Genomic DNA, 19,360 nt, shown 5'->3' with positions numbered 1-19,360 from the left:
GTTGTGTTAATGTGTCTGCAACAGATGGTGTTGGAGCTCGGCTTTTTGATTAGTCCACTGATGTCCTTATCGAGGTTTGTCAAGCCTCTTTTTCTCCAGATTGAATTCTGATTGTCTTAATTAAGTGGACTTTTGATTTTGCGTTTGTGCATGTGTGTGTGTGTGTGTGTCTCCATGCCATACAACATATACCTTTGGCTGCCAAAAAGTAAAAGGCAGCTGGGAAACACTCCAGACTCAATTCCTAAACTCTTTAAACTGTTATCATTGTAATCCTCACCACGCGTGCCAACATTTGACTCTTCAACATCGGCATGCAGATGTTTCCATAATGCGCACTTGAGTCCCTTTTTGGCAAGGCAGAGCCAATCATACACTCGTTGAATTGCTTTTAGCGACTTTTATAGACCTTGAAGAACAGAGTTGACGAACGAGACACAACGAGACAAAGGAGGAAGAAAAGGACTAACGCTAAAGAGTTGTGTTAAGCTAATTTGGCACACGGTTCTACTCTCTTATCTGGTACCCTTGGAAATGTTAAACACAAGCATCACTGTGGTTGCCTCTCAACAGCTCCCAACACTGCCTGCAGCTCACAGGTTGCTGTGCTCAAACAGGGAAAACCAACAGGGCTGCTTCCTATTCCAAGAAACGTTTGATACCCAAGTATGAATCCTCCACATAACTTAATAAACCTGAATAAAACGCTACACACCGTTACAGCCGCGTTGTCTCTAAATAATGTCGTCACTCCTTCCATGGAGCTGAGAGCGGAGTGTGGGCAAGCTCTGCTTGCTGATGTGAAGACTAATCAAGCTGTAGTGAAAAGCCTGTAAGAGGCTCATGTTTTGTTTTCCTTTCATGTTTTTGTGTTGAGTAAGAAACTTTCATTTAGGGTGAGTTGTTTAAGATCAACAGGCTCATTGGTGTCAGAAACTTTCATACCTCTGAGATAAAAAAACATGTATTTTTCCTTGGAAACATTGTGCAGCAATGTGCTCTTTTTTTTTTAAAGAAACACAGCACAATGGACGAACGATGGCCTTCGATCACAAAGAAAAGGATAAATGTGAGACCAGAGATTTTAGACCAGCTAATCTCAGCCATTGGAAATGTCCCACACTGTACATCTGTGGACCAAAAGTGATAAGATACACAATATCTCACATAGAATACTTTGACATTAAGAAAGAAGAACACATAGAGCATTTATTTCATTTCAAACGTCATGTTAACTTAATTGTACTGTGGTAGTTTGACAATGTCAGCCACATGTTTTGTCATAAGGACACAGAAGACAGGCGCCTGTCCCATAGTAATTTAAGAGTAGGTGAAGGGGCCGACACGTCTCTCTACCAGCGTGCGACGGCTCATTGAAGTCAACACAGTGCAGACGGCCGTTTGTGAATAATTTAGAACGATTATTAATATTTAAAATGGAAGAGCGTGGCGGATGAAAGAGTCATCCGATAAACTCATTTCATCCTCCTCTTCTGTCCCTCTTTAAATGTATGGAAGCAGACTGAGAAATGGAGAACAAATATTTGGGTGAGATACGCATGAAAAGAGATGAAGGAAGCAAGTAAGAGGAAGATTAGCCCGCCGTGGATCCCCTCTCCCCACCCCCCCCACCCTCCCCTTTAAAGTGTGAGATGCTGCTTTGGGTAAACAAGATCTTGGTAGTTGGTCTTCTGCCTGAGCAAATTCAATCAAACCACGTATTGAAAACTAAGCCATCACAGCGAGAGGTCTACTGTTAGCAAATAAAAAAGAAAAAGAAAGGGCTAAAGGGGCAATGAGCAAATGCTGAATATCCGGAGGCAGTATTGCAGCAAGAAGGATGGAATTTAAAGGAGGAGAACAAAAAGGCAGAGAGGGCCGAGTAGCTTTGTAAACGCCACGGTGAGATACAAATGAGAAACATGTAGTCGGAGTAATTTATTCAAGTTTTCAAGTGTCCATAGACATAGGAACACAATTACTGATAAAATCACAGTGTCACTGTTTGCTGTCAGTTCTACTGTGAGCGGCATTCTAGCCCGAATACAGGCGCAGACATGAGGTTTTACCGACGCTTTCAAGCTCAGATTAAGCTCTTTTAACACTTTTCATTGTTAAAATACCCACAGCCAAGCTGGGTGCAAAGTGAGCAAAAGCAATGATCTTCTAAAATATTCCGAAAACATGAAGGTGCAACGGCGACGATATTTAATTTAGGCCTTAAAGTAGCGTACCACCATTAAACATATCTTAAATGATTCATCCTGTAACATGCAGATGCAACACAGACAAACACAGGAAGGATGGAAGGAATCAGAAACACTAAGGAGGACATGGAGATGGATTAGAAACAAAGTGGAGGAAAGATTCAGAAACTGAAAGTTTAGAGGAAGGTAATGAGAAGGATGAAAGGATAGAAGTCTGAAAGACACAGATGTGGAGATGGAAGGGAATAGATGAGTGAAAGACATAATTAAAGAGGGGGGTGGTGTGTACAGTGAACGTTATCTAAAGCTGGATCGTTTGGGGGGGAAGAGGCAGAGGAGGCAGAGAGAAAAGATGAAAGGATGAAGATGATGATGATGTGTTGAGGAGAAAAGGGAAAGTGCAAAAGAGCTCAAGGCCAAACTGAAGGGAGGTGGAGGACTCGCATCCACTGCAAAGCCTTTTTTAAAGTTGTATCCAGCATCTGCAGAGTTAGAACAGGCAGACTCATAAAATGGATGACTCCTTTATTAGTATCATTTATTCAATTCTGCAGTGGAATTCATTTGAATGTATCAATTCCAATGTTTTTGTGCCATTATTTAATATTCATGTTAACGGATATACGTTGTCTGCAGGCACTGAATTCTGTATATTTTCTGTCAAATTTGTACAAGAATGTCTGTTATAAAATTAAGACGTTGTCTAAATGCAGAACATAAGCAATTGTATTTATCTGCTTTGCATGTGTTTGTTGAAATGTTATGGAGCAAAACAAGAGTAAAATAAGGGAAAGCCTCTAACACTGGACCATCAGACCTGAGGCACTATCAGAAATAAGACACCTAAGTTAATAGACCAAAGAATGTAGGAATGCAGACTACAGTTTCGCTTCAGGCTGATCTTTTTTTTAACAAGTCTGATCATTCAGTCTCAAAACCTAAAAGTTTTAGCAGCAGGGCCTCAAAAAGAAAGTTTGTGCAGTTTAATGATACTAAAGCGCCAGCTGGCTGGACTCAGCAGCAGGCTCTTTAAGGTTTGCATTAGCGTGTGTGTGTGTGTGTGTGTGTGTGTGTGACCTACAGTGAAATAAGCTCAAGCTTCCTTATTCTCTTAACGTCTGTGTTGCTGTGCTCCGTCTCTCCTCAGATACACAAAGATGAAAACGGCCACTAACATCTACATTTTTAACCTGGCTCTGGCTGACTCTTTGTTCCTGGCTACTTTACCTTTCCAGGTATGACTTATGACTTATTTAAAAGTACAGCCTTTGACTTTTTACTCTCTTTTGACATTATCTTAAAAAACTTTAAAGGCAACGTCCGGCATTTTCCACCTGATACAATTGTTTAAATGTTCATGTCTTGTTCTTCTTCTTATAAAAGATTTCAGAATGAGACTTTTCCTCAAGTGAGATTACGTTAGCTTTACTACAATCAATATTTCCTACAAACAACAAATCTATGATTTATATGAGAATTGCCATTTAAGGATTTGTGCGTTGTCACTGGTCTGTGTAGTGCCTGTTTATACTTCAGAGCATCAACATGCTTGTGACACTGTTAAATAAAACCTTTCTTTACTGGTTGTGACAGCAAATCCTTGATTTCCCCTTGTTCGTCCGAGTAATCATTGGGAAATGTAATTCGCTGATGGCAGGAGCTACCACACACAGTGCCGCCTGCCCATCGCTCTCTAAAATTCACACCATTCACACACCGTCGGTCACGGTTAGCCATTCGAGCTGTTCTCTGCTTGATATCCGTATATATTTCCAGGGCACCGATGTGTTTCTGGGCTTCTGGCCATTCGGCAATGCTCTGTGCAAGGCGGTGGTGTCCATCGACTACTACAACATGTTCACCAGCACCTTCACCCTGACGGTGATGAGCATGGACAGGTACGTGGCCGTCTGCCACCCTGTCAAAGCGCTGGACATGAGGACTCCTCACAAGGCCAAGGTAGGACCGTTCAAAGTGCAATATTCTTTTTTATCGTTGCTGACACGACCGCCGGCGTCAGGTTGAGTCACTTCACCGTAGCGGTTATTTAACCTGAGTCTGTGCGTGAAAAGAATCCTCACCATCGTGTTATTTTGTCCCCAGGTGGTGAACATCTGTGTGTGGGTTTTGGCCTCGGCCTTCGGCGTACCGGCCATGATCCTGGGAAACGTGGAGGAGGAACAAGAGCACAACAGTAAGTCGCTCACAGAGATTCCCAGCGATTGACCTCCGTTGTTGAAACGCTCAGCAGTCCAACGACATCACTTATTTGGGTGGTAATGTGTCCCACTTGGGAGGCAGCTGTCAGGTTTGTGAGAAAAACGCCACTGCTCCAAATGTTTCTATTCTAGCAAACATATCCCATAGAGCATGCAATCTCACTTATTATCTTGGCATTTATTTACCTTAGAGATCATTTTCTCTAAGCTGCCGCTGGGTTTTATAGTTTACAGTGAGCATGTCTTTGTTGCCACCCCTCGTGAGTAGAGGGATGGATTTTGTGAAACTGCAGCTCCTGCATAGACGTCGTGCTTCTAAATATCCCAGTTTATTGTGTAGATGTTCAGGCAAAATTAAGCTGTATTTATTTTCCTGATTATAGATTAGAACTGCCACCTTGGGTGAAATCACTGCCTCCAACGTGGCTTCAGAGCAGGAAAATGAGAGTGAGACAAATGAAATAACCACATTTAGTTTTAAAATCCCTTTAAAAACCAGCAGAACATTAAAGAAATGATAACAGACTTAAAACTCAACCCAACAAAAAGACACAAAAGAAACAGATTTAACGTGCAATTTACACACTGTCACACATGGACCTTCTTGCAAAAATACATAAAGTACTGATTGACATGAATGCTCCCCACATCCACAGAAAACTATTAAATGCACATCCTGTTTGTCTTCTAAGACCACTGTAATGAAAAGAACACTATTTATATTCTCAGAATAAGAGGTAGTGCTAGCTTTTTACAATTACAATGCAAAACAGAACAGAAACAAAACAAAACAGAAAGTGCTACTTCACCACATTTTAAGCTTTTATCAATGATTATAGAACCACATCAAAAAAATGTACAGTATGTAATTTTATCCTGTGGCCGACAGACATTATATAGCAGGCAGCAGATAATAAACACTTAAATTGATGAGGCAATTGATTCTTGGATTTAAAATCAGGCCAATTACAACAGTTATTACTTAAGGTTTCATTTGCAACATAGTTTTGTAAACGCGTCAGAACATCATTCTGCTGCCACAGCATTTAAATCACTTCTTATAAGCCCCATAAACCAAATACTCGCATTCAGGCTCTTTCTATTCGTCGTGCCGTCTCAGAACAAAGCCCCAATGAACATTTGTATACTGGACACGGCAACATATTTCATAAAAGTGCTACAACTGCCTTTGAAATACTTAAGAACTGCTTCATTCTTACGAATTACTTAAAACCTTCAGATTAGATTAATCTCAGCGGACGCGTGCGCCTGCCTCGACAATTCCAACGAGGGCTGGACCTGAAAATCGCCTCATGATTCGCTCAGATCTGGAAATAAATGACGATGAAGACATCTCCAGATGAACATTTTATTTGTGGAAATGTGCAATTTCCAAACAGAGGCCAAAAAAAAAGTTTCTATACATTTGTTACTGTGGGAAAGTTAAGTTACGCAGAAAAAAATATGGGCATTGCATGTTTCTTTGAACCGTATGGAGATGTTGAATTGGGATGTTTTGGAATTAGTACTGAACTGAAGTCATTCAGTGTAACGAGTGCCGAGCGAGTGACTATTGTGGAAATATCATCTAGTATGACGAGCAGGAAGGTCCACTAATGGTTGGTTGGAGGGATCAAACAAACAGGAGTTTCACAGGAGACAACTGTCCTCTCCTGTTCTGTCCTGTGTGAAACCAAAAGGAAACATGTGAATGGTCACCAAACATTGTTGGGCTTTTTTTGTTTGACAGGGAAAGTGTTATTTATTTGCACCACTCACAGTCTTGTAGTTGTTACCTGCGGTCGATGCATCATCTCAACACGAAACAAGTACTTTTGTTGCCTTAATCATTTCACCTGTTGTGTGTTTCTGGAGGCACTTTAAGAGGCTCTTGAATACGATTTGGTTGATTATCGTCTCTTTGATACCTGGTAAACCTGATAAATAACAATAGCTTCGTTCTCAGTTTGAAATAGACTTATTTTATTTCCCTTCGTCTGGCTGCTCAATAGTACTGCTGAGTGGATCCAGCTGGGTTTTTCTTCTATTCACATGATAAGCCGTGTGCGTGTTTGAAAGCAGGGCATTTGCCTTATAGGGTTGTGTGAGAGTGACGAGGAGCATCTGATCGGATCCGATCGCGTTGGCAGCCGCTGCTATCCGACACACTTGCTGCTGCCGCTCACGGCTCACAGATGGCAGATCTTCTCCTAAAAAGGACAAAAAATTCAAATTATTCTCCTCCGTTTATTTAGTAACAGGTGCACAAAGAATGTCACATGACCTCAGAGGGGCAATATATAGGCTTTATAAAAAGCCAAGGCAGAAAATGAACACTTGATGTTAAACATAGTAGTTAATAGATCGGCTTGCTAGCAGCTCAACGTCTCTTGAGCAGCTGCTGAGATTTATGGCTTGTAATACTCCATCTATTGTGTTCTGGAACAAAATAAATCCTGCCTACTGCACTTTTTACAGACTGACTGTTTATCTGGATAAGTCATTTATGTTATGACAGAGGGACTTAACTGTTTATGACATGTTTAGTTAAAGATGGAAAGGAGAGGCTGGGTGTATTGTTCAAATTTGTATTACTGTTTTTGTAAATCTCAATAAATCATAAAGCATTATCTTCTACAAATATCATCATCTGGAGGTTGCAAGTTCACAGTATGTATGCATTTTTATTTGAAGGTGAAATATGTCTACATCTCATGGTTTAAACTTCAATTTTAGTTAACATAATATAATAAAAATGTATTAGGAAGCTGTCTTTAGATACGTAAAAAAAAGGATGGAGCTTCAATAAGGCGGTGGGGCAGGTGATTGGATAAACCATCTGTCAATCAAACTTATATTATATAAAAGTGAATAAAGGGAAGAGCAATAAAAAAAGCCTTCAGTGTGATTTGTTGCTCTTCTTTCAATGAAGAAATACTTTCCACTGTGATATAACTGATGCTCCTGCAGCAGCATCTATGCTCGCCTTTCCTCGGGGGACATTCGGGCCCCGCGTGTAGCTGCCAGTAGCTCCTCGCCGGACACGGATTGGATTGGACACAAGCGCATTACCTGAAACCCGACAAGACGGATTTCCGTGCGGTGTATGATTGTGTTATTTTAATGTGGTAGCCTCCTGTTGTGCGCGTGCCGAACCTACAATGGTACCGACTTACAAAAGTAGCATCTTGCTGTTGGATCATAGGAGATCATGTTTACAGTTTTAAATGAGAAGTTGTGACATTCTCTCATTACACTTCTAACTTTTTGCAAGCAGCCGTCTCCTGCTAGCCATTACGTAGATGCAAGTTTAAGGAACATCCGCTTTGGCTTCATTTTTCATAACAGGACGTTGCTTCCCGCCTGCAGCAAAACACTGATGCTTGATCATGCAACTGCTTTTTAAAAGGTTTGCACCGTCAGAGTCACCAGTTGGAAATCTGATTGGAAGATTTGGCACAAAACAGCATTAATGAGATTAATATTTATGTTATCATGAAATTCACTAACTTTAACCGCCATTGATTTTCCACATGCCCACGCTTGGTTAAATCGGGCTCAAATCGGCCCCGTTTTGCAGTTGAATTGAGTAATATGCTGCAGCTAGCAGAGGATCAGGAGGCCTGGCTAGTTATTGATCCAGTCTCAGCCTGCAGCTACAGCGTAATCCTATAATCATTTTTATTAGTCGACCCGACAGCTCTATTTATATCTATATATCTCTATTTTTTTCTTTTCTTTATACGACCTTCTTCGCATTGTTGTTTACATCTTGATGTCATAAAAATTCTGATATTATATATTTTATTTCTGTCATTATAATCTCATTTCTGCTTCCATTTTACTAATTTATTTTTCCTTTCAGTCTCACGCCATCCGAATTCCATTTTAAATTCATTTTTCTGTCGTTGTTATTTCTCCTTTCATCTTCATCATCATATCATACTCATATCTCTTCCATGTTTTCTCTTCTGTCACTACTTTCATTTTTTCATATTCTTATATATATATCATTTCATTTGAATCAATTCAATCACATTCTTTTCATTCACATCTCATCTCCTCCCCTTTGCTTTACTCTCCTTCATGCTCTCATTTATCTTTTGCCACACCTCTGCTTTGTCATACTCCATTATTTTCATCCATGCTTTTCTCCACTATCATCACTTATTTTCGCTCTTCTACTTCCTACGTATATATAACACATTTTTGGTCTCGTCCTTTTAGCTGTTTGTTTATTATCTGGTTATTTTTTGTGACAACCTGCTGCACAAAAGATTTGTGGATTCATTCAGGGATCATTAACATTTACCCCGCTCCACTTCTATTCCTCTCTTCATGTCTTCCTGTCATCTTCGGGCAAAGACAGTAGCTTGATAACCTGAGAGCTGCAGGGAAAGTCATAGCATGCCGCTCTGAGTAATTGGGGTCAAAAGCCTTGCCCGAGGAGATGGTGGCAGGAAGGAGACTATAATCAGCGCTCACCCTGTTGTCACTAATAGATGCTCACACTAATCCATCCAAAAGACTTGTAGTGAATGTGTCAAAGTGTGTTTCCTGGCAGCGCAGAAATGTCAATTATTGCTACAGTTTTGAGACACACGTGAAGTATAATCTTTCATTATGTACACAAGGCTTGGTTTTGCTTCAACGGCACAGTGTGGTTGTATTTACACTTTAAAGTTGGAGGGTCTTTTTGTCCAGCTTAGCAACCAGGACATGTTTTGGCATTGCACATTTCTGCGAAAAACGTTTGATGTTTCCGTGTTTGCATTTGGTCCGATCTGGGACGCACAGAGCGAGCAACGGTGTTACGGATCAAAACTTGTAGTGCCACCATTTGGAGAAACTGCACCATGTTTGTCATGTCAAGTCCTTTTCGGTCCAAAGCAATATACCTAGATATAGATGTTGCATAGAGCAAAGCATTCAAGTATGCAGCTTCTTACGGCTGATAGCCATCTGCTGTTTCTTTCACACTTCACAGTGAAAATTGAATTCATGAGCTAGTATCATATCTTACATCCACTAAAATACAGTCGTATTAATAAAAGTGTGAAGAGTGGTGATTTGCAACGCTGCTACTCTGCACCCTAAACTCCTGCTCAGCTCATTAAATCCACGCAGCTGTCTGAAGGCAGCGAGACACGTGTTGCGAAATCTCCCTTATCAACACCTTTGAACGGAGTGAAGCACACATAGCAGATTGTCATTGAACACAGACGTCCACTGTGAGCCTTGATATGTAATCAATCAACGGTGCGGCCAAAGTCGATTGCTGGATCCCACGCCCCTTAGTTTATGTTTTGAGTTAAGACGAGCACATGGCTCTATCCATCCCGATTGAAGAGTACTGAAATGGTAAAAATGATCCGACAAGAATGAATACTCCGGAAGGAAGAGGAAGAAGAAAGAAGGAAGACTCCAAAATGGGTTTCCTTGCATCAAATAACTGGTAGAGATGTTATCAATCAAAATGTATGATTTATCAATGAGTTACAAGAGTACAGTTCTGTGTCTCATTGTTCTGTGCTCAGGGTGCGACAAGAGAAATTGTCTAAATAGAACCAATTGATACAGTTAGGTGGAAGATGAGCGCAACAAAAGAGTACCTGAGTCTCCACTGCTCACACAGATAAACACACAAACACCTACGCATATAAAACAAATGTTTTCCTCTGGATCACTGTTGAAGAACATAGTGAAAGACAATCAGAACCCTTATTTTCCTCACAAACAAATGAGAGAAGTGCGAAGTGAAGGCAGAGCTGATGTTGTGGGGCTGCAAGCTTTGCACGCAAGAGCAAGTCAACAAGCGCACGCATTGCTTATATATAAGCCCGACTCAGCATCTGTCGGAGCCATTTATCAGACGCTGACACAGCTGGAAGCCACAGAGGATACACTTCACATGTGATCGGGTTCACATTCAAGCTACTGGCTTTAGGCTCAATGTGTACATGCCTGAAAGCCGCGAAGACAAATGGTCTTCTTTTGGCCTTTTTAGTTATTCTGCACCGGTATTTTTTATTTTTTATTTTATATGTGGTCTGAAAAAACAACTTCACTCACCATTGCTCTAGGCTTAAATAACGGCAACATAATGTGTTCTTTTCTCTTAAAAGAACGAGGGAGGAGAGAAGGAAGAAGAGAAGATAACGGGACCCAAGAAATACTAATATATGTAATTGAGTGGTTCAAAAGCTGATAAGTGGTTACGCTGTGCAGCTTTTACTGTCTAGATCATGTCTTGCTTTCAATTGGGACCACCACTTGCAATAATAAACCCCTGGCTTTTAATAAGGCACTGCAATGACGGTGAAGAGAGAAATATCTCTCTACATGGGGAGAATAAATACGTCACAGTCACAGAACGGTAAGGAAGATAAATCCATAAAGAGGAAAAGAGAATAATAACAAAAAGAGAATAAATAGAACAAATAAAAGCCTGAATAAAAAAACAACGAACAGAGGCAATATAAATCCTCTTACATGTATTTGGTGTAATCCTCTTAACATATTTTATTGGAACAACATGTTTCGGTGTGTTTTTTCTAAGCGAGTATTAACATAGAGGAAAATGTTTATTAGTTTTCGATTTAGTTTATTAAGTAGAAAGCGAAAGTACAAATATTCCTGGTTCGGTCGAAGTTAATCCTGAGCCTAAAACCTCCAGCGAGATTTCAAAATCCCCTGTAAAGTGATTTATGATCAGGATGTAGCTGTTTATAAGCTGAATCGGTATTTATTCAGGTATACATGTTGTGGTGTGCTCACTGTGCTGACCAGCTGTCAGTCGGTCCCTGGGAAGAATGAGAATTCAATTATGGAGAATGAATCAAAACGTCCGCATGGTTTGCTGACAGAAATGTCAGCAAATGTCTTTAGAATGGACGACGAAGAGGATGCAGTTTCCTAACTATGAAGACAGGAGAAGATGATATGTTAACATTAGAAGACCCGTTTACATGAGAAAACAATACTGTTGAATAGATTAAAAAATGTAGAGGCAATTTTCATTTTCCTATATTCTACTTATAATACGTTGACATGCCCGCTGACCCTCCATGGGGAGCAATGCGACTTATTTCCCCGAAGAGATCGGTATCATTTTTCTTACATTTGTTGGCGCTGCTTTTCTTTAGTTTTAAGACCAGATAGCTATTCACAGTTCCTACTATTCCTGTCCTTTCATACAGACTTTTACCGTTCTTTTGGTCAATGTAGCAGTAATAGTGGAGGCTACAGATTCACCCACACACTATCAATCATGCACACTCACGGCCCTCCGAGACGCAGTGGATAAAAGCATCCACCAATTGGAATAATAGATCGACCTTTTCATTCAACAGTTCCTTTTCCTATTTGTTTGATCTTGCTCCCTTGGATATTTCTGCAGTTTATTCTGCAGTGCATGCATGTATGTCCTGTTGCCTCACACTTAAAGATACAGTTTGAGCATTTAACTCATGTTTTTTTTATGCTTCATTGCTTTTATATCCGGAACCACAACATCATATGTATGATCAGTTACATGGGACTTTAGTTGAGGAAAATGAAGACAGATATACCAATTTATTGAATTGATTAAATGTGTTGAAGTCTAAATTCAGAGCCTTCAAAGTATCAATGTAGCATCAAACAAATATGTAAGATGTAGTAAAGACCAAATGAAGATGGCTGTGTCAGCAATGTTTACGCTGTTAGCACTGTTAGCAGGTCTAACTGCTTTCTACCGGAGGTAATCCCTCCATCTATGTACTCTGAATTTGTAATTTATAGGGGTGCAACGATTCATTCAGCTGGAGTTACCTGCTGCTGCTGCTGCAGCGGTAACGCTGCTAGAGGCGCCTGACTGTTGGCGTTGTTTAATCGCACGGCGCCTTAGTAGATGGCCGGAAAGATTCGTCGTGTTTCCGTGGTTTTTTATTTGGCTTCTACATATTCTACAAACAGTGACCGACTTATTTAGAACACTTATTTAGAACAAAAGCCCAAATGTTTCCACACGCTGGATCGATAAGTTAGTTTGTAAATGTCTTGCTCGCAGTCGTCTCCTCCACGCTGTGTTTTGTTGTTGTTCCGAGTTTTGCGCGGCTGCCGCTGCAACTATGTGTACTTGTGCTCTCTTACAGTAGCTCTTGCTGCCTAATCTACATACGTAATTTGCATTTTTGATTCCAAATTCATATTCAGCCAACATCCACGTTGTCCCTGTAGTAAAGAAAGGAGGGTTCGTCCTGGTTTAGTGGCATTGTGTTTGAATTGAGGTTTATTTTTCCAAATTAACGCCAGTCATATTCACACAAAACAGATATGAATTTCATCTCTTTGCAACAACAGACAGAAAATAATATTTTATGCTTAACAAACAATCACAGCTTACTGAACAGTGGCCAAAATTATATTCTAGCGGTTTGCTAGAAGGCTGTACACGTTCAGTCTGCTATTCCAATGTCTCACCACAACTTTCATCTGTTTGCCTCTCTTCCTCCTCCTTGTGCATCCAGGCATTGAGTGCATCGTGGTTTTACCTGAACCCAGGACTCACTGGGAGCCTGTCTTCGGTACCTGCATCTTCCTCTTCTCCTTCCTCATCCCGGTCGCGATCATCAGCATCTGCTACAGCCTAATGGTCAAGCGCCTGCGCAACGTCCGCATCTTGTCCGGCTCCAAGGAAAAAGACCGCAACCTGCGTCGCATCACCAGGATGGTCCTGGTGGTGGTGGCGGCGTTCGTCGTGTGTTGGACGCCCATCCAGATAATGGTCCTGGCTCAGTCTCTGGGCTTCAACCTGACCAGCCTGTTCACGCTGGTCCTGATGCACTTCTGCATCGCTCTTGGCTACGTCAACAGCAGCTTGAATCCCGTCCTCTATGCTTTCCTGGACGAGAACTTCAAGCGCTGCTTCCGGGAGTTCTGCAAGCCGTCGCCGTTCCGCCTCGACACCCAACAGTCGGGCAGAATGAGGAGCATCGCCAGGGAGGTGGCGGCCGCTTACAGCTACAAGGCCGACGGCAGGGGGTCAGGAGGAGGGACGCCGAATCCAGCATGACTAGGCGTGGAGCTCCCCTTGGTGGGGGTGGACCCCAAAGAGAGGGGAGAGAACCAGGGGACGGGGAACTCCAACACAGAATTGACTCAGATCACAGCTCTCTAGCGGCACGAGCCCCCCCGCCCCCCAACGAGAAGACTGGCGTGGGGTGGGGGGGAGGACAATGAGGAGGATGGGGTCGAGAGGAAGAGAATTTAGGATGGTATGAGAATGAGAAGCATAGGGTGCTTACAGTATATGGGTGGAGGGGAGTTGAATGCGATGAAAGATTTGATGGGACGGCTGTGGACATCTAGGAAGGAGATGGGAAAGATTATTCTGGATCCGGGTTCAAGTAGTGATTATGGTCCCACCTCAACTGAACCAGACAAACGTTCTTGAATGTAAGACATCTACATTGTCGTTCAAACGATCTTGGTGGACGTAAACGTCACAGAGGAAAAAAACATTATTTGACAATTCATCTCCAAAAAGTCCCACTATTAGAAACAATATATTCCATCTGAGTCTGGAATCAGTTGCTGTATTTTGACTCTGCACTCTTGTGAAGGTACCTTTGTAGAGGCCACATAGTAGATGTAGTACTGGGTGCATAAACCGGAATAAAAAAAACACAAGGCACTACTGGATGCCTGTAGAGAGTGAATACACAACAATGGAAGCACAGATTGTGGCTGTCTGGTGGTAAAGACCACAGTCTGAAGTGGTGCCAAGGAAGAGTTAAGCTTTCTGGAACTGTGAAATAGAGAAAAAAAAACCTTTCGTTACATCTAATCATCATTCCCGTGACGGGGTATGTATTGGTTTCTCTGATAACGGTGATATGCTGCTGTAACATGTGCCCTCATAAGGACTGGGCAATCAAAGTGTAATGTTATATTTCAGCCTTTAGACGAGACGTTGGATGTAAAACAATAGCTGGCATAAGAAAAAGAACAATGTGCAGCAAGTTGCTCTTGAACAATATGTCTTAAACTGTGTCTATGGACCCTGAGAGGGACACGTGAATGTTATTTCTCCGAGGGGCCACAATTGTGTTCCGACACAAGTGAAGCCTGAGAAACCCCGTTGAACCATTTTATGCGAGATTTTTTGTGTGTTTTGAAATCTTTCCATGATCACCTGGCGTGTGCGGGGAATATAACAGTTTGGGGCTGTGGAAAAACAGCTAAAAGTTCACCACAGAATCAATACCCACCCGGGGTATTAATCATTCTTGACAAGGCCTCTCTGAGCTGTGTCCACATGTCAACCAGCTTGTCGCAGGATACATGTAGACACATCAATTTTGCACCGGGGACTTTTTTGCACCAGGAAGAAATGTTGGCTATAAACATTGTCTTTCTTGTTTCATCTACATGACCTGGGAAACAAAAAAAAACATTCATAAAAGTGTTTTCAAATATTGATTTCAGCCACATTTGAAACAAAGTTGTCAAAAAACAAATGAAGAGATTACTAATAATGAATGGAATCTGCTTAGTTGTGATCAAATTTTTAAAGATAATCCTCATTTTTTCAAGCACGCTTTGAAAGTTGTTTAAAAAAAACATAAATAATTGCTAGTTTTGGTGAGTAGGGCTGTCTATTATTTATACCTGACATGTTTTGATTTTACTTACTGATTCTGCTTTAATATTTGTCTTTTCTTGGCACACACAAAACGCCATAGCATTGATGTCCTTTGACAACTTTTGCATGAGATTGGAGATGGTAAAACCAGCCATCGTTGTTTTAAGAACGAGGGCAGGACCATGGAAAACACCGTTGTCCTGTGAGCAGCCCTTATGCTGAACATGGCATGATTCTGCAAAGAGAAAATGTGAAAGTAGTTGGTTTCCTCACTCTCAACCCATCGCATACAGCTCTTCATTCAAAAAATGTTAATAAATAAAAATAAAAAAAAAATTGCCACTTTAAAGAAATATACTTTGGCTTCCTTATAAAGTCAGTTTTCCTAAAAAATCATGAAATATTTTGAGAGAATTGTATTATTTATGTATTGTCTGGTTATTAACTGAAAAAAAAAAACACGTTCAATGTTATTTCAACACAAGTTTTCCTTGAGCTTGAAGTTCCAGCTGTAACGGTACCAGATTCTGAAGCATTATGACCGTGGAAGCGGTTATTAAAACATTCCACATTTTGCAGATAAAGTACCACCTCTTTTCCGCATCAAATTCCTTTTCAAAGCTTAGTCATACTATTTATCACTACCTCTGACCTGCCAGACTGTAATAACTTTACATAAGTATTGCCTCATTCGATGATGATGTTGAAGTTTATTAGCATAAAGAAACCACATTTTGCTTACAGATATGTTGGACATGATTTATTATGGATTCAGGTAGATTTTAGGAATATTATAGCTCAAAAGCCAATAGTAAATGATATTTTTATAAAAGGCGAGTCACTGCATCATTATGACTAGAGCCATTTAATCTGACCCACTGTAGAAAGAAGAAAAGTCCTGTTGCAATCCGAAACATTCCGTTTCAATGCTATGAGCGTGATTCCAGCTTGCATTTTAATGTCCTATTACACCGATGGCAGTTTTGAGAATTATTTTCTAATAGCAAACTAAACATACAGAGTGATTGTCCACAGCTTTAAAATCATACTTAAATCATACTGCTGTTGTGGGGAATCAGAGGTAAAACCAGTAGGGGTCAGAGTCACCGCTGGGGTCGTGTTGAAGAGATGGACTCTGGGGTTGCGATATTTTAATTAAAGGACAAATGAACTGGGAGGGTTAGGAAAGAAGTGCTCTAAAGTTTGCCATTTTGACTCCCAGCACCAAAGTGGCAAAGCATAATATCAGGGTCACAGTGCTTTGACTTCTCTTCAAGGGACAAAGGGGCTCTCTCTATCTTCATTGTGTCTTAAAGTGGAAATAAACTATAAAACAGAAACCACATCAGGTATTCTTAATTTCCTGTTTAGTTTTGGAAATAATGTTGACAGCATTAGATCAGAGGGAGAATCTTCTGGGACACGTTATACTTGAACTGACAGAAATAGACAATTGGGACAAAGATGAACCATTATGAATGAATGATGAATATATTATGATTTCCTTCTGTTGGTAACTACAAGCAACAGTTGCTTTGTTGTATTTGTAGCAGCTTTCATATGATCCCTGTTGAGATGACCAGAAACTACCTACATACCTTACACTTTTTACAGAATATTTGCAAAATGTCTTTATAGTCTTTAGAAATAACAATAATTATCTCACAGTTTAAATATTACATATAGATTTCTCAGCTTTTTATTTATTAATCCATTTTTGTTATCGGTCCTTGAATATAAAGCTTCCCATGAAGAGTTAGCCGTTCTTACTTTTGCAGTTACACACTATAAAACTTTGGATTAAGGACATGTTTGACTGCAATTTGAATTATCAAGATAGAGGTTGAACTTCCCAGGAATTAAGAATTAAGAGGTGGATTCTGTTTTTGGGATTGGTGTTACTTAATTTGTATGTCTTCATATAAATCGGTAATTTCTGGTTGTCTAAAATGTCACAGTTTTTTTTATTAATTTTTATTTTCATATTTTTCATACAACAAGTTGACACCATTTGCTGTCACAAAGGGTTGTGAATTTTCTGTCAATTGTATTGTTTCAGTCGTGTGCAAACCTTATTCTTTTCTGCTGTTACTCTTTGCAGCATATATGAATCTCGAACAGTCTTCTTTTTTTTAGAAGAACTATTCCATGAACTTACATTGCCTTAAATATCAAGTGAAGTCTGCTAACTGAAGCTCGCTCTCCGGCTGGATAAAATGTGTTCTAGTTCTCACTGGTGCTTTGCTGATAGTTTATACTAGTTTAGACCTATATTCATAAAGCCTCTGAAGACAGAAGCCATCAGGCCAGAGAACAATTTCATTTTTCAGTTTGTATTTATTAGAATAGTTGTATCATCCATCGAGGGTTTTATTTATTTAATACCAAAAAGTAAAATATCAGTGGTAAATGCAGCGTCATTGAACTTTCGGGCATTTTAGAAAATGTATATTTTTCTTTGTTCTCCCCCTAAACCATTTATTCTTAATGCTCCGTTTGTTGCAGTATTTTTTTAAACTCTAAAAAGGCGTGTGAACAAAATGTACTTTATGGAAGTAGGAAAACAACAGGTGTCTCTGGCTGGAAAGCCATTAACCAACCACAGTGACAAGAAAAAAAAGGAAATCAACGGTATTCTGTAGACTCATGTTGGCATTTTTTGGTTTCTAATGCATTTGACAAAGATTTGGTGTTTTGGTCAAATCCCCAAGTAAATAGTGCTTTTATCAGTGAACTGTGAGTCAAGTTTTGATTACGAGTTACAGAAGTTGCAAAGCACAAAACCAAGTCACTTGCATTTGGTTCTTGTTAATCAACGGATTAGGCATCATTCATCAAGGTGTTTGAAACGACAGGTAAAAACTGTTCACAAATACACCTTTGACAGTTTTACAATTTTTACATGATAGAAGTAACTTTGCCTTCAGCACGGTAAGAAACTCTAAGGGGATCGGATATAGAAAATAAAGTCCAGATCAACGACACATTATCACGTACTAAAGGTCTACAAGTTTCTATTACGTAAAGGGGCTTTTTAGTACAACAAATGAGGAACTGACTCTTCGTCTGAAAGCATGTTTGTTTTCTGAAATGTCTGGCTTTGTGACTCACCTTTGCCATGAAAATGTTACATACATTTCCAGTTCTTTCATTTTTTCCAGCCCTCCCCCGGTATCCTTGATGATCGAGCCCGTCCGTTCTGTTCTTATGATAGTTTTATGAATACTGGTGATCCTTTGTACAACCTAGCAGACTTTGTGTAGTAAAACTGTGCAGCGCATCAAGGACACTCGCTTGGACATGATTCACCGGGCGAGGCAGCTGTTAGGCTCTTTGTGCTCAACTGTTTGTGTTCAAACTGAAGGAACTACAATAGTTTGTAAAACTGTTTGATGTTTTTTCGTAGCACAAAACTACATGCAAAGGATTCAAAGAGGGGGAATAAAATCCTTTTCATTTAACAACGCAGAGTGAGAATAAGTATACTGTCTGTTAGCTCTGTCTGAATATGCTCTTTTAATATTATACTTCTGTAAAAGTATGAAATTGGTTTTAACGTCTGACCTCTTTCACTTGTTATTCTTGGTGTATAAATCCAAACTATTTCTTGCTAACCGTAATGGTACGCATTGTTACCTCCGTGCAGCTGAACGCAGGGAGATTCCTTTCATTTGTTTACATTTTACAGACCACATGAATGTCAAATAAAAAGAAAATGTTTTAAAATCCAAATTGAGGAAGGAAAAAAAGATTCTATGTTGATGTTGTTGTTATTACTATTATTGCTATCAAAACAGAAAAACAGTGTCGCCTTGTGTTCTTTGCTGTGCGGGAAACTGTCCAGTACGTATCTCTGTATTACTTGTGGACTGCATTTTGCTCACTGCCTGAGTTGTGAAATTAAACAGCTGTTAGGGCTCAAAAATGAGAAACAATTTCTGCGCTTGTTGCTGTCGAGGCCCTTTTTCAACCACAAATCTGCTCACACAATTTGGCGTTGATCCCAGAGCTTGAAGTCGTTTCTTCGCTCATATGAGGATGTGGACTAAATCAGTGCATCAGAACAATAATAAAATGTGATACCGTTCTATTGGTTTGAACACTGACTGATGCTATCCGGTCCCACTTTGCTATTACGGGGATATGAGCAGTGCTTGTGGTTGGTTGGGGTGAAGTGACAGAGCTGTTTATATCACATCACTCTGGCTGTAGCTTCATAAACGTAATGTTCCTGTTCTGCAGACAGCAGACTGAACCTTCATGCTAGCGGGCTTGTTATTAAAGCATAGATATTTTGCTGAAGCTTG

General features: G+C 40.2%; 1 protein-coding gene across 1 annotated transcript in view; it reads left to right on the top strand.

Moving 5' to 3' along the window:
• oprl1 (opiate receptor-like 1) overlaps window positions 1–13,777 on the top strand; it is a 37,083-nt gene extending 23,306 nt beyond the window's left edge. Inside the window, exons 3-6 of the mRNA XM_040193775.2 lie at window positions 3,355–3,442; window positions 3,984–4,166; window positions 4,311–4,401; window positions 12,937–13,777. Of these exons, the coding sequence (XP_040049709.1) occupies window positions 3,355–3,442; window positions 3,984–4,166; window positions 4,311–4,401; window positions 12,937–13,481 (907 nt within the window). The 3' untranslated portion in view covers window positions 13,482–13,777. The remainder of the gene's footprint in view (window positions 1–3,354; window positions 3,443–3,983; window positions 4,167–4,310; window positions 4,402–12,936) is intronic.
• The last annotated feature ends 5,583 nt before the right edge of the window (window positions 13,778–19,360 follow it).

The sequence above is a fragment of the Gasterosteus aculeatus genome, chromosome 2 (genome assembly GCF_964276395.1).
Source record: "Gasterosteus aculeatus chromosome 2, fGasAcu3.hap1.1, whole genome shotgun sequence".
Classification (NCBI taxonomy): domain Eukaryota; kingdom Metazoa; phylum Chordata; class Actinopteri; order Perciformes; family Gasterosteidae; genus Gasterosteus; species Gasterosteus aculeatus.
This window is presented reverse-complemented; position numbering and strand designations above follow the sequence as displayed.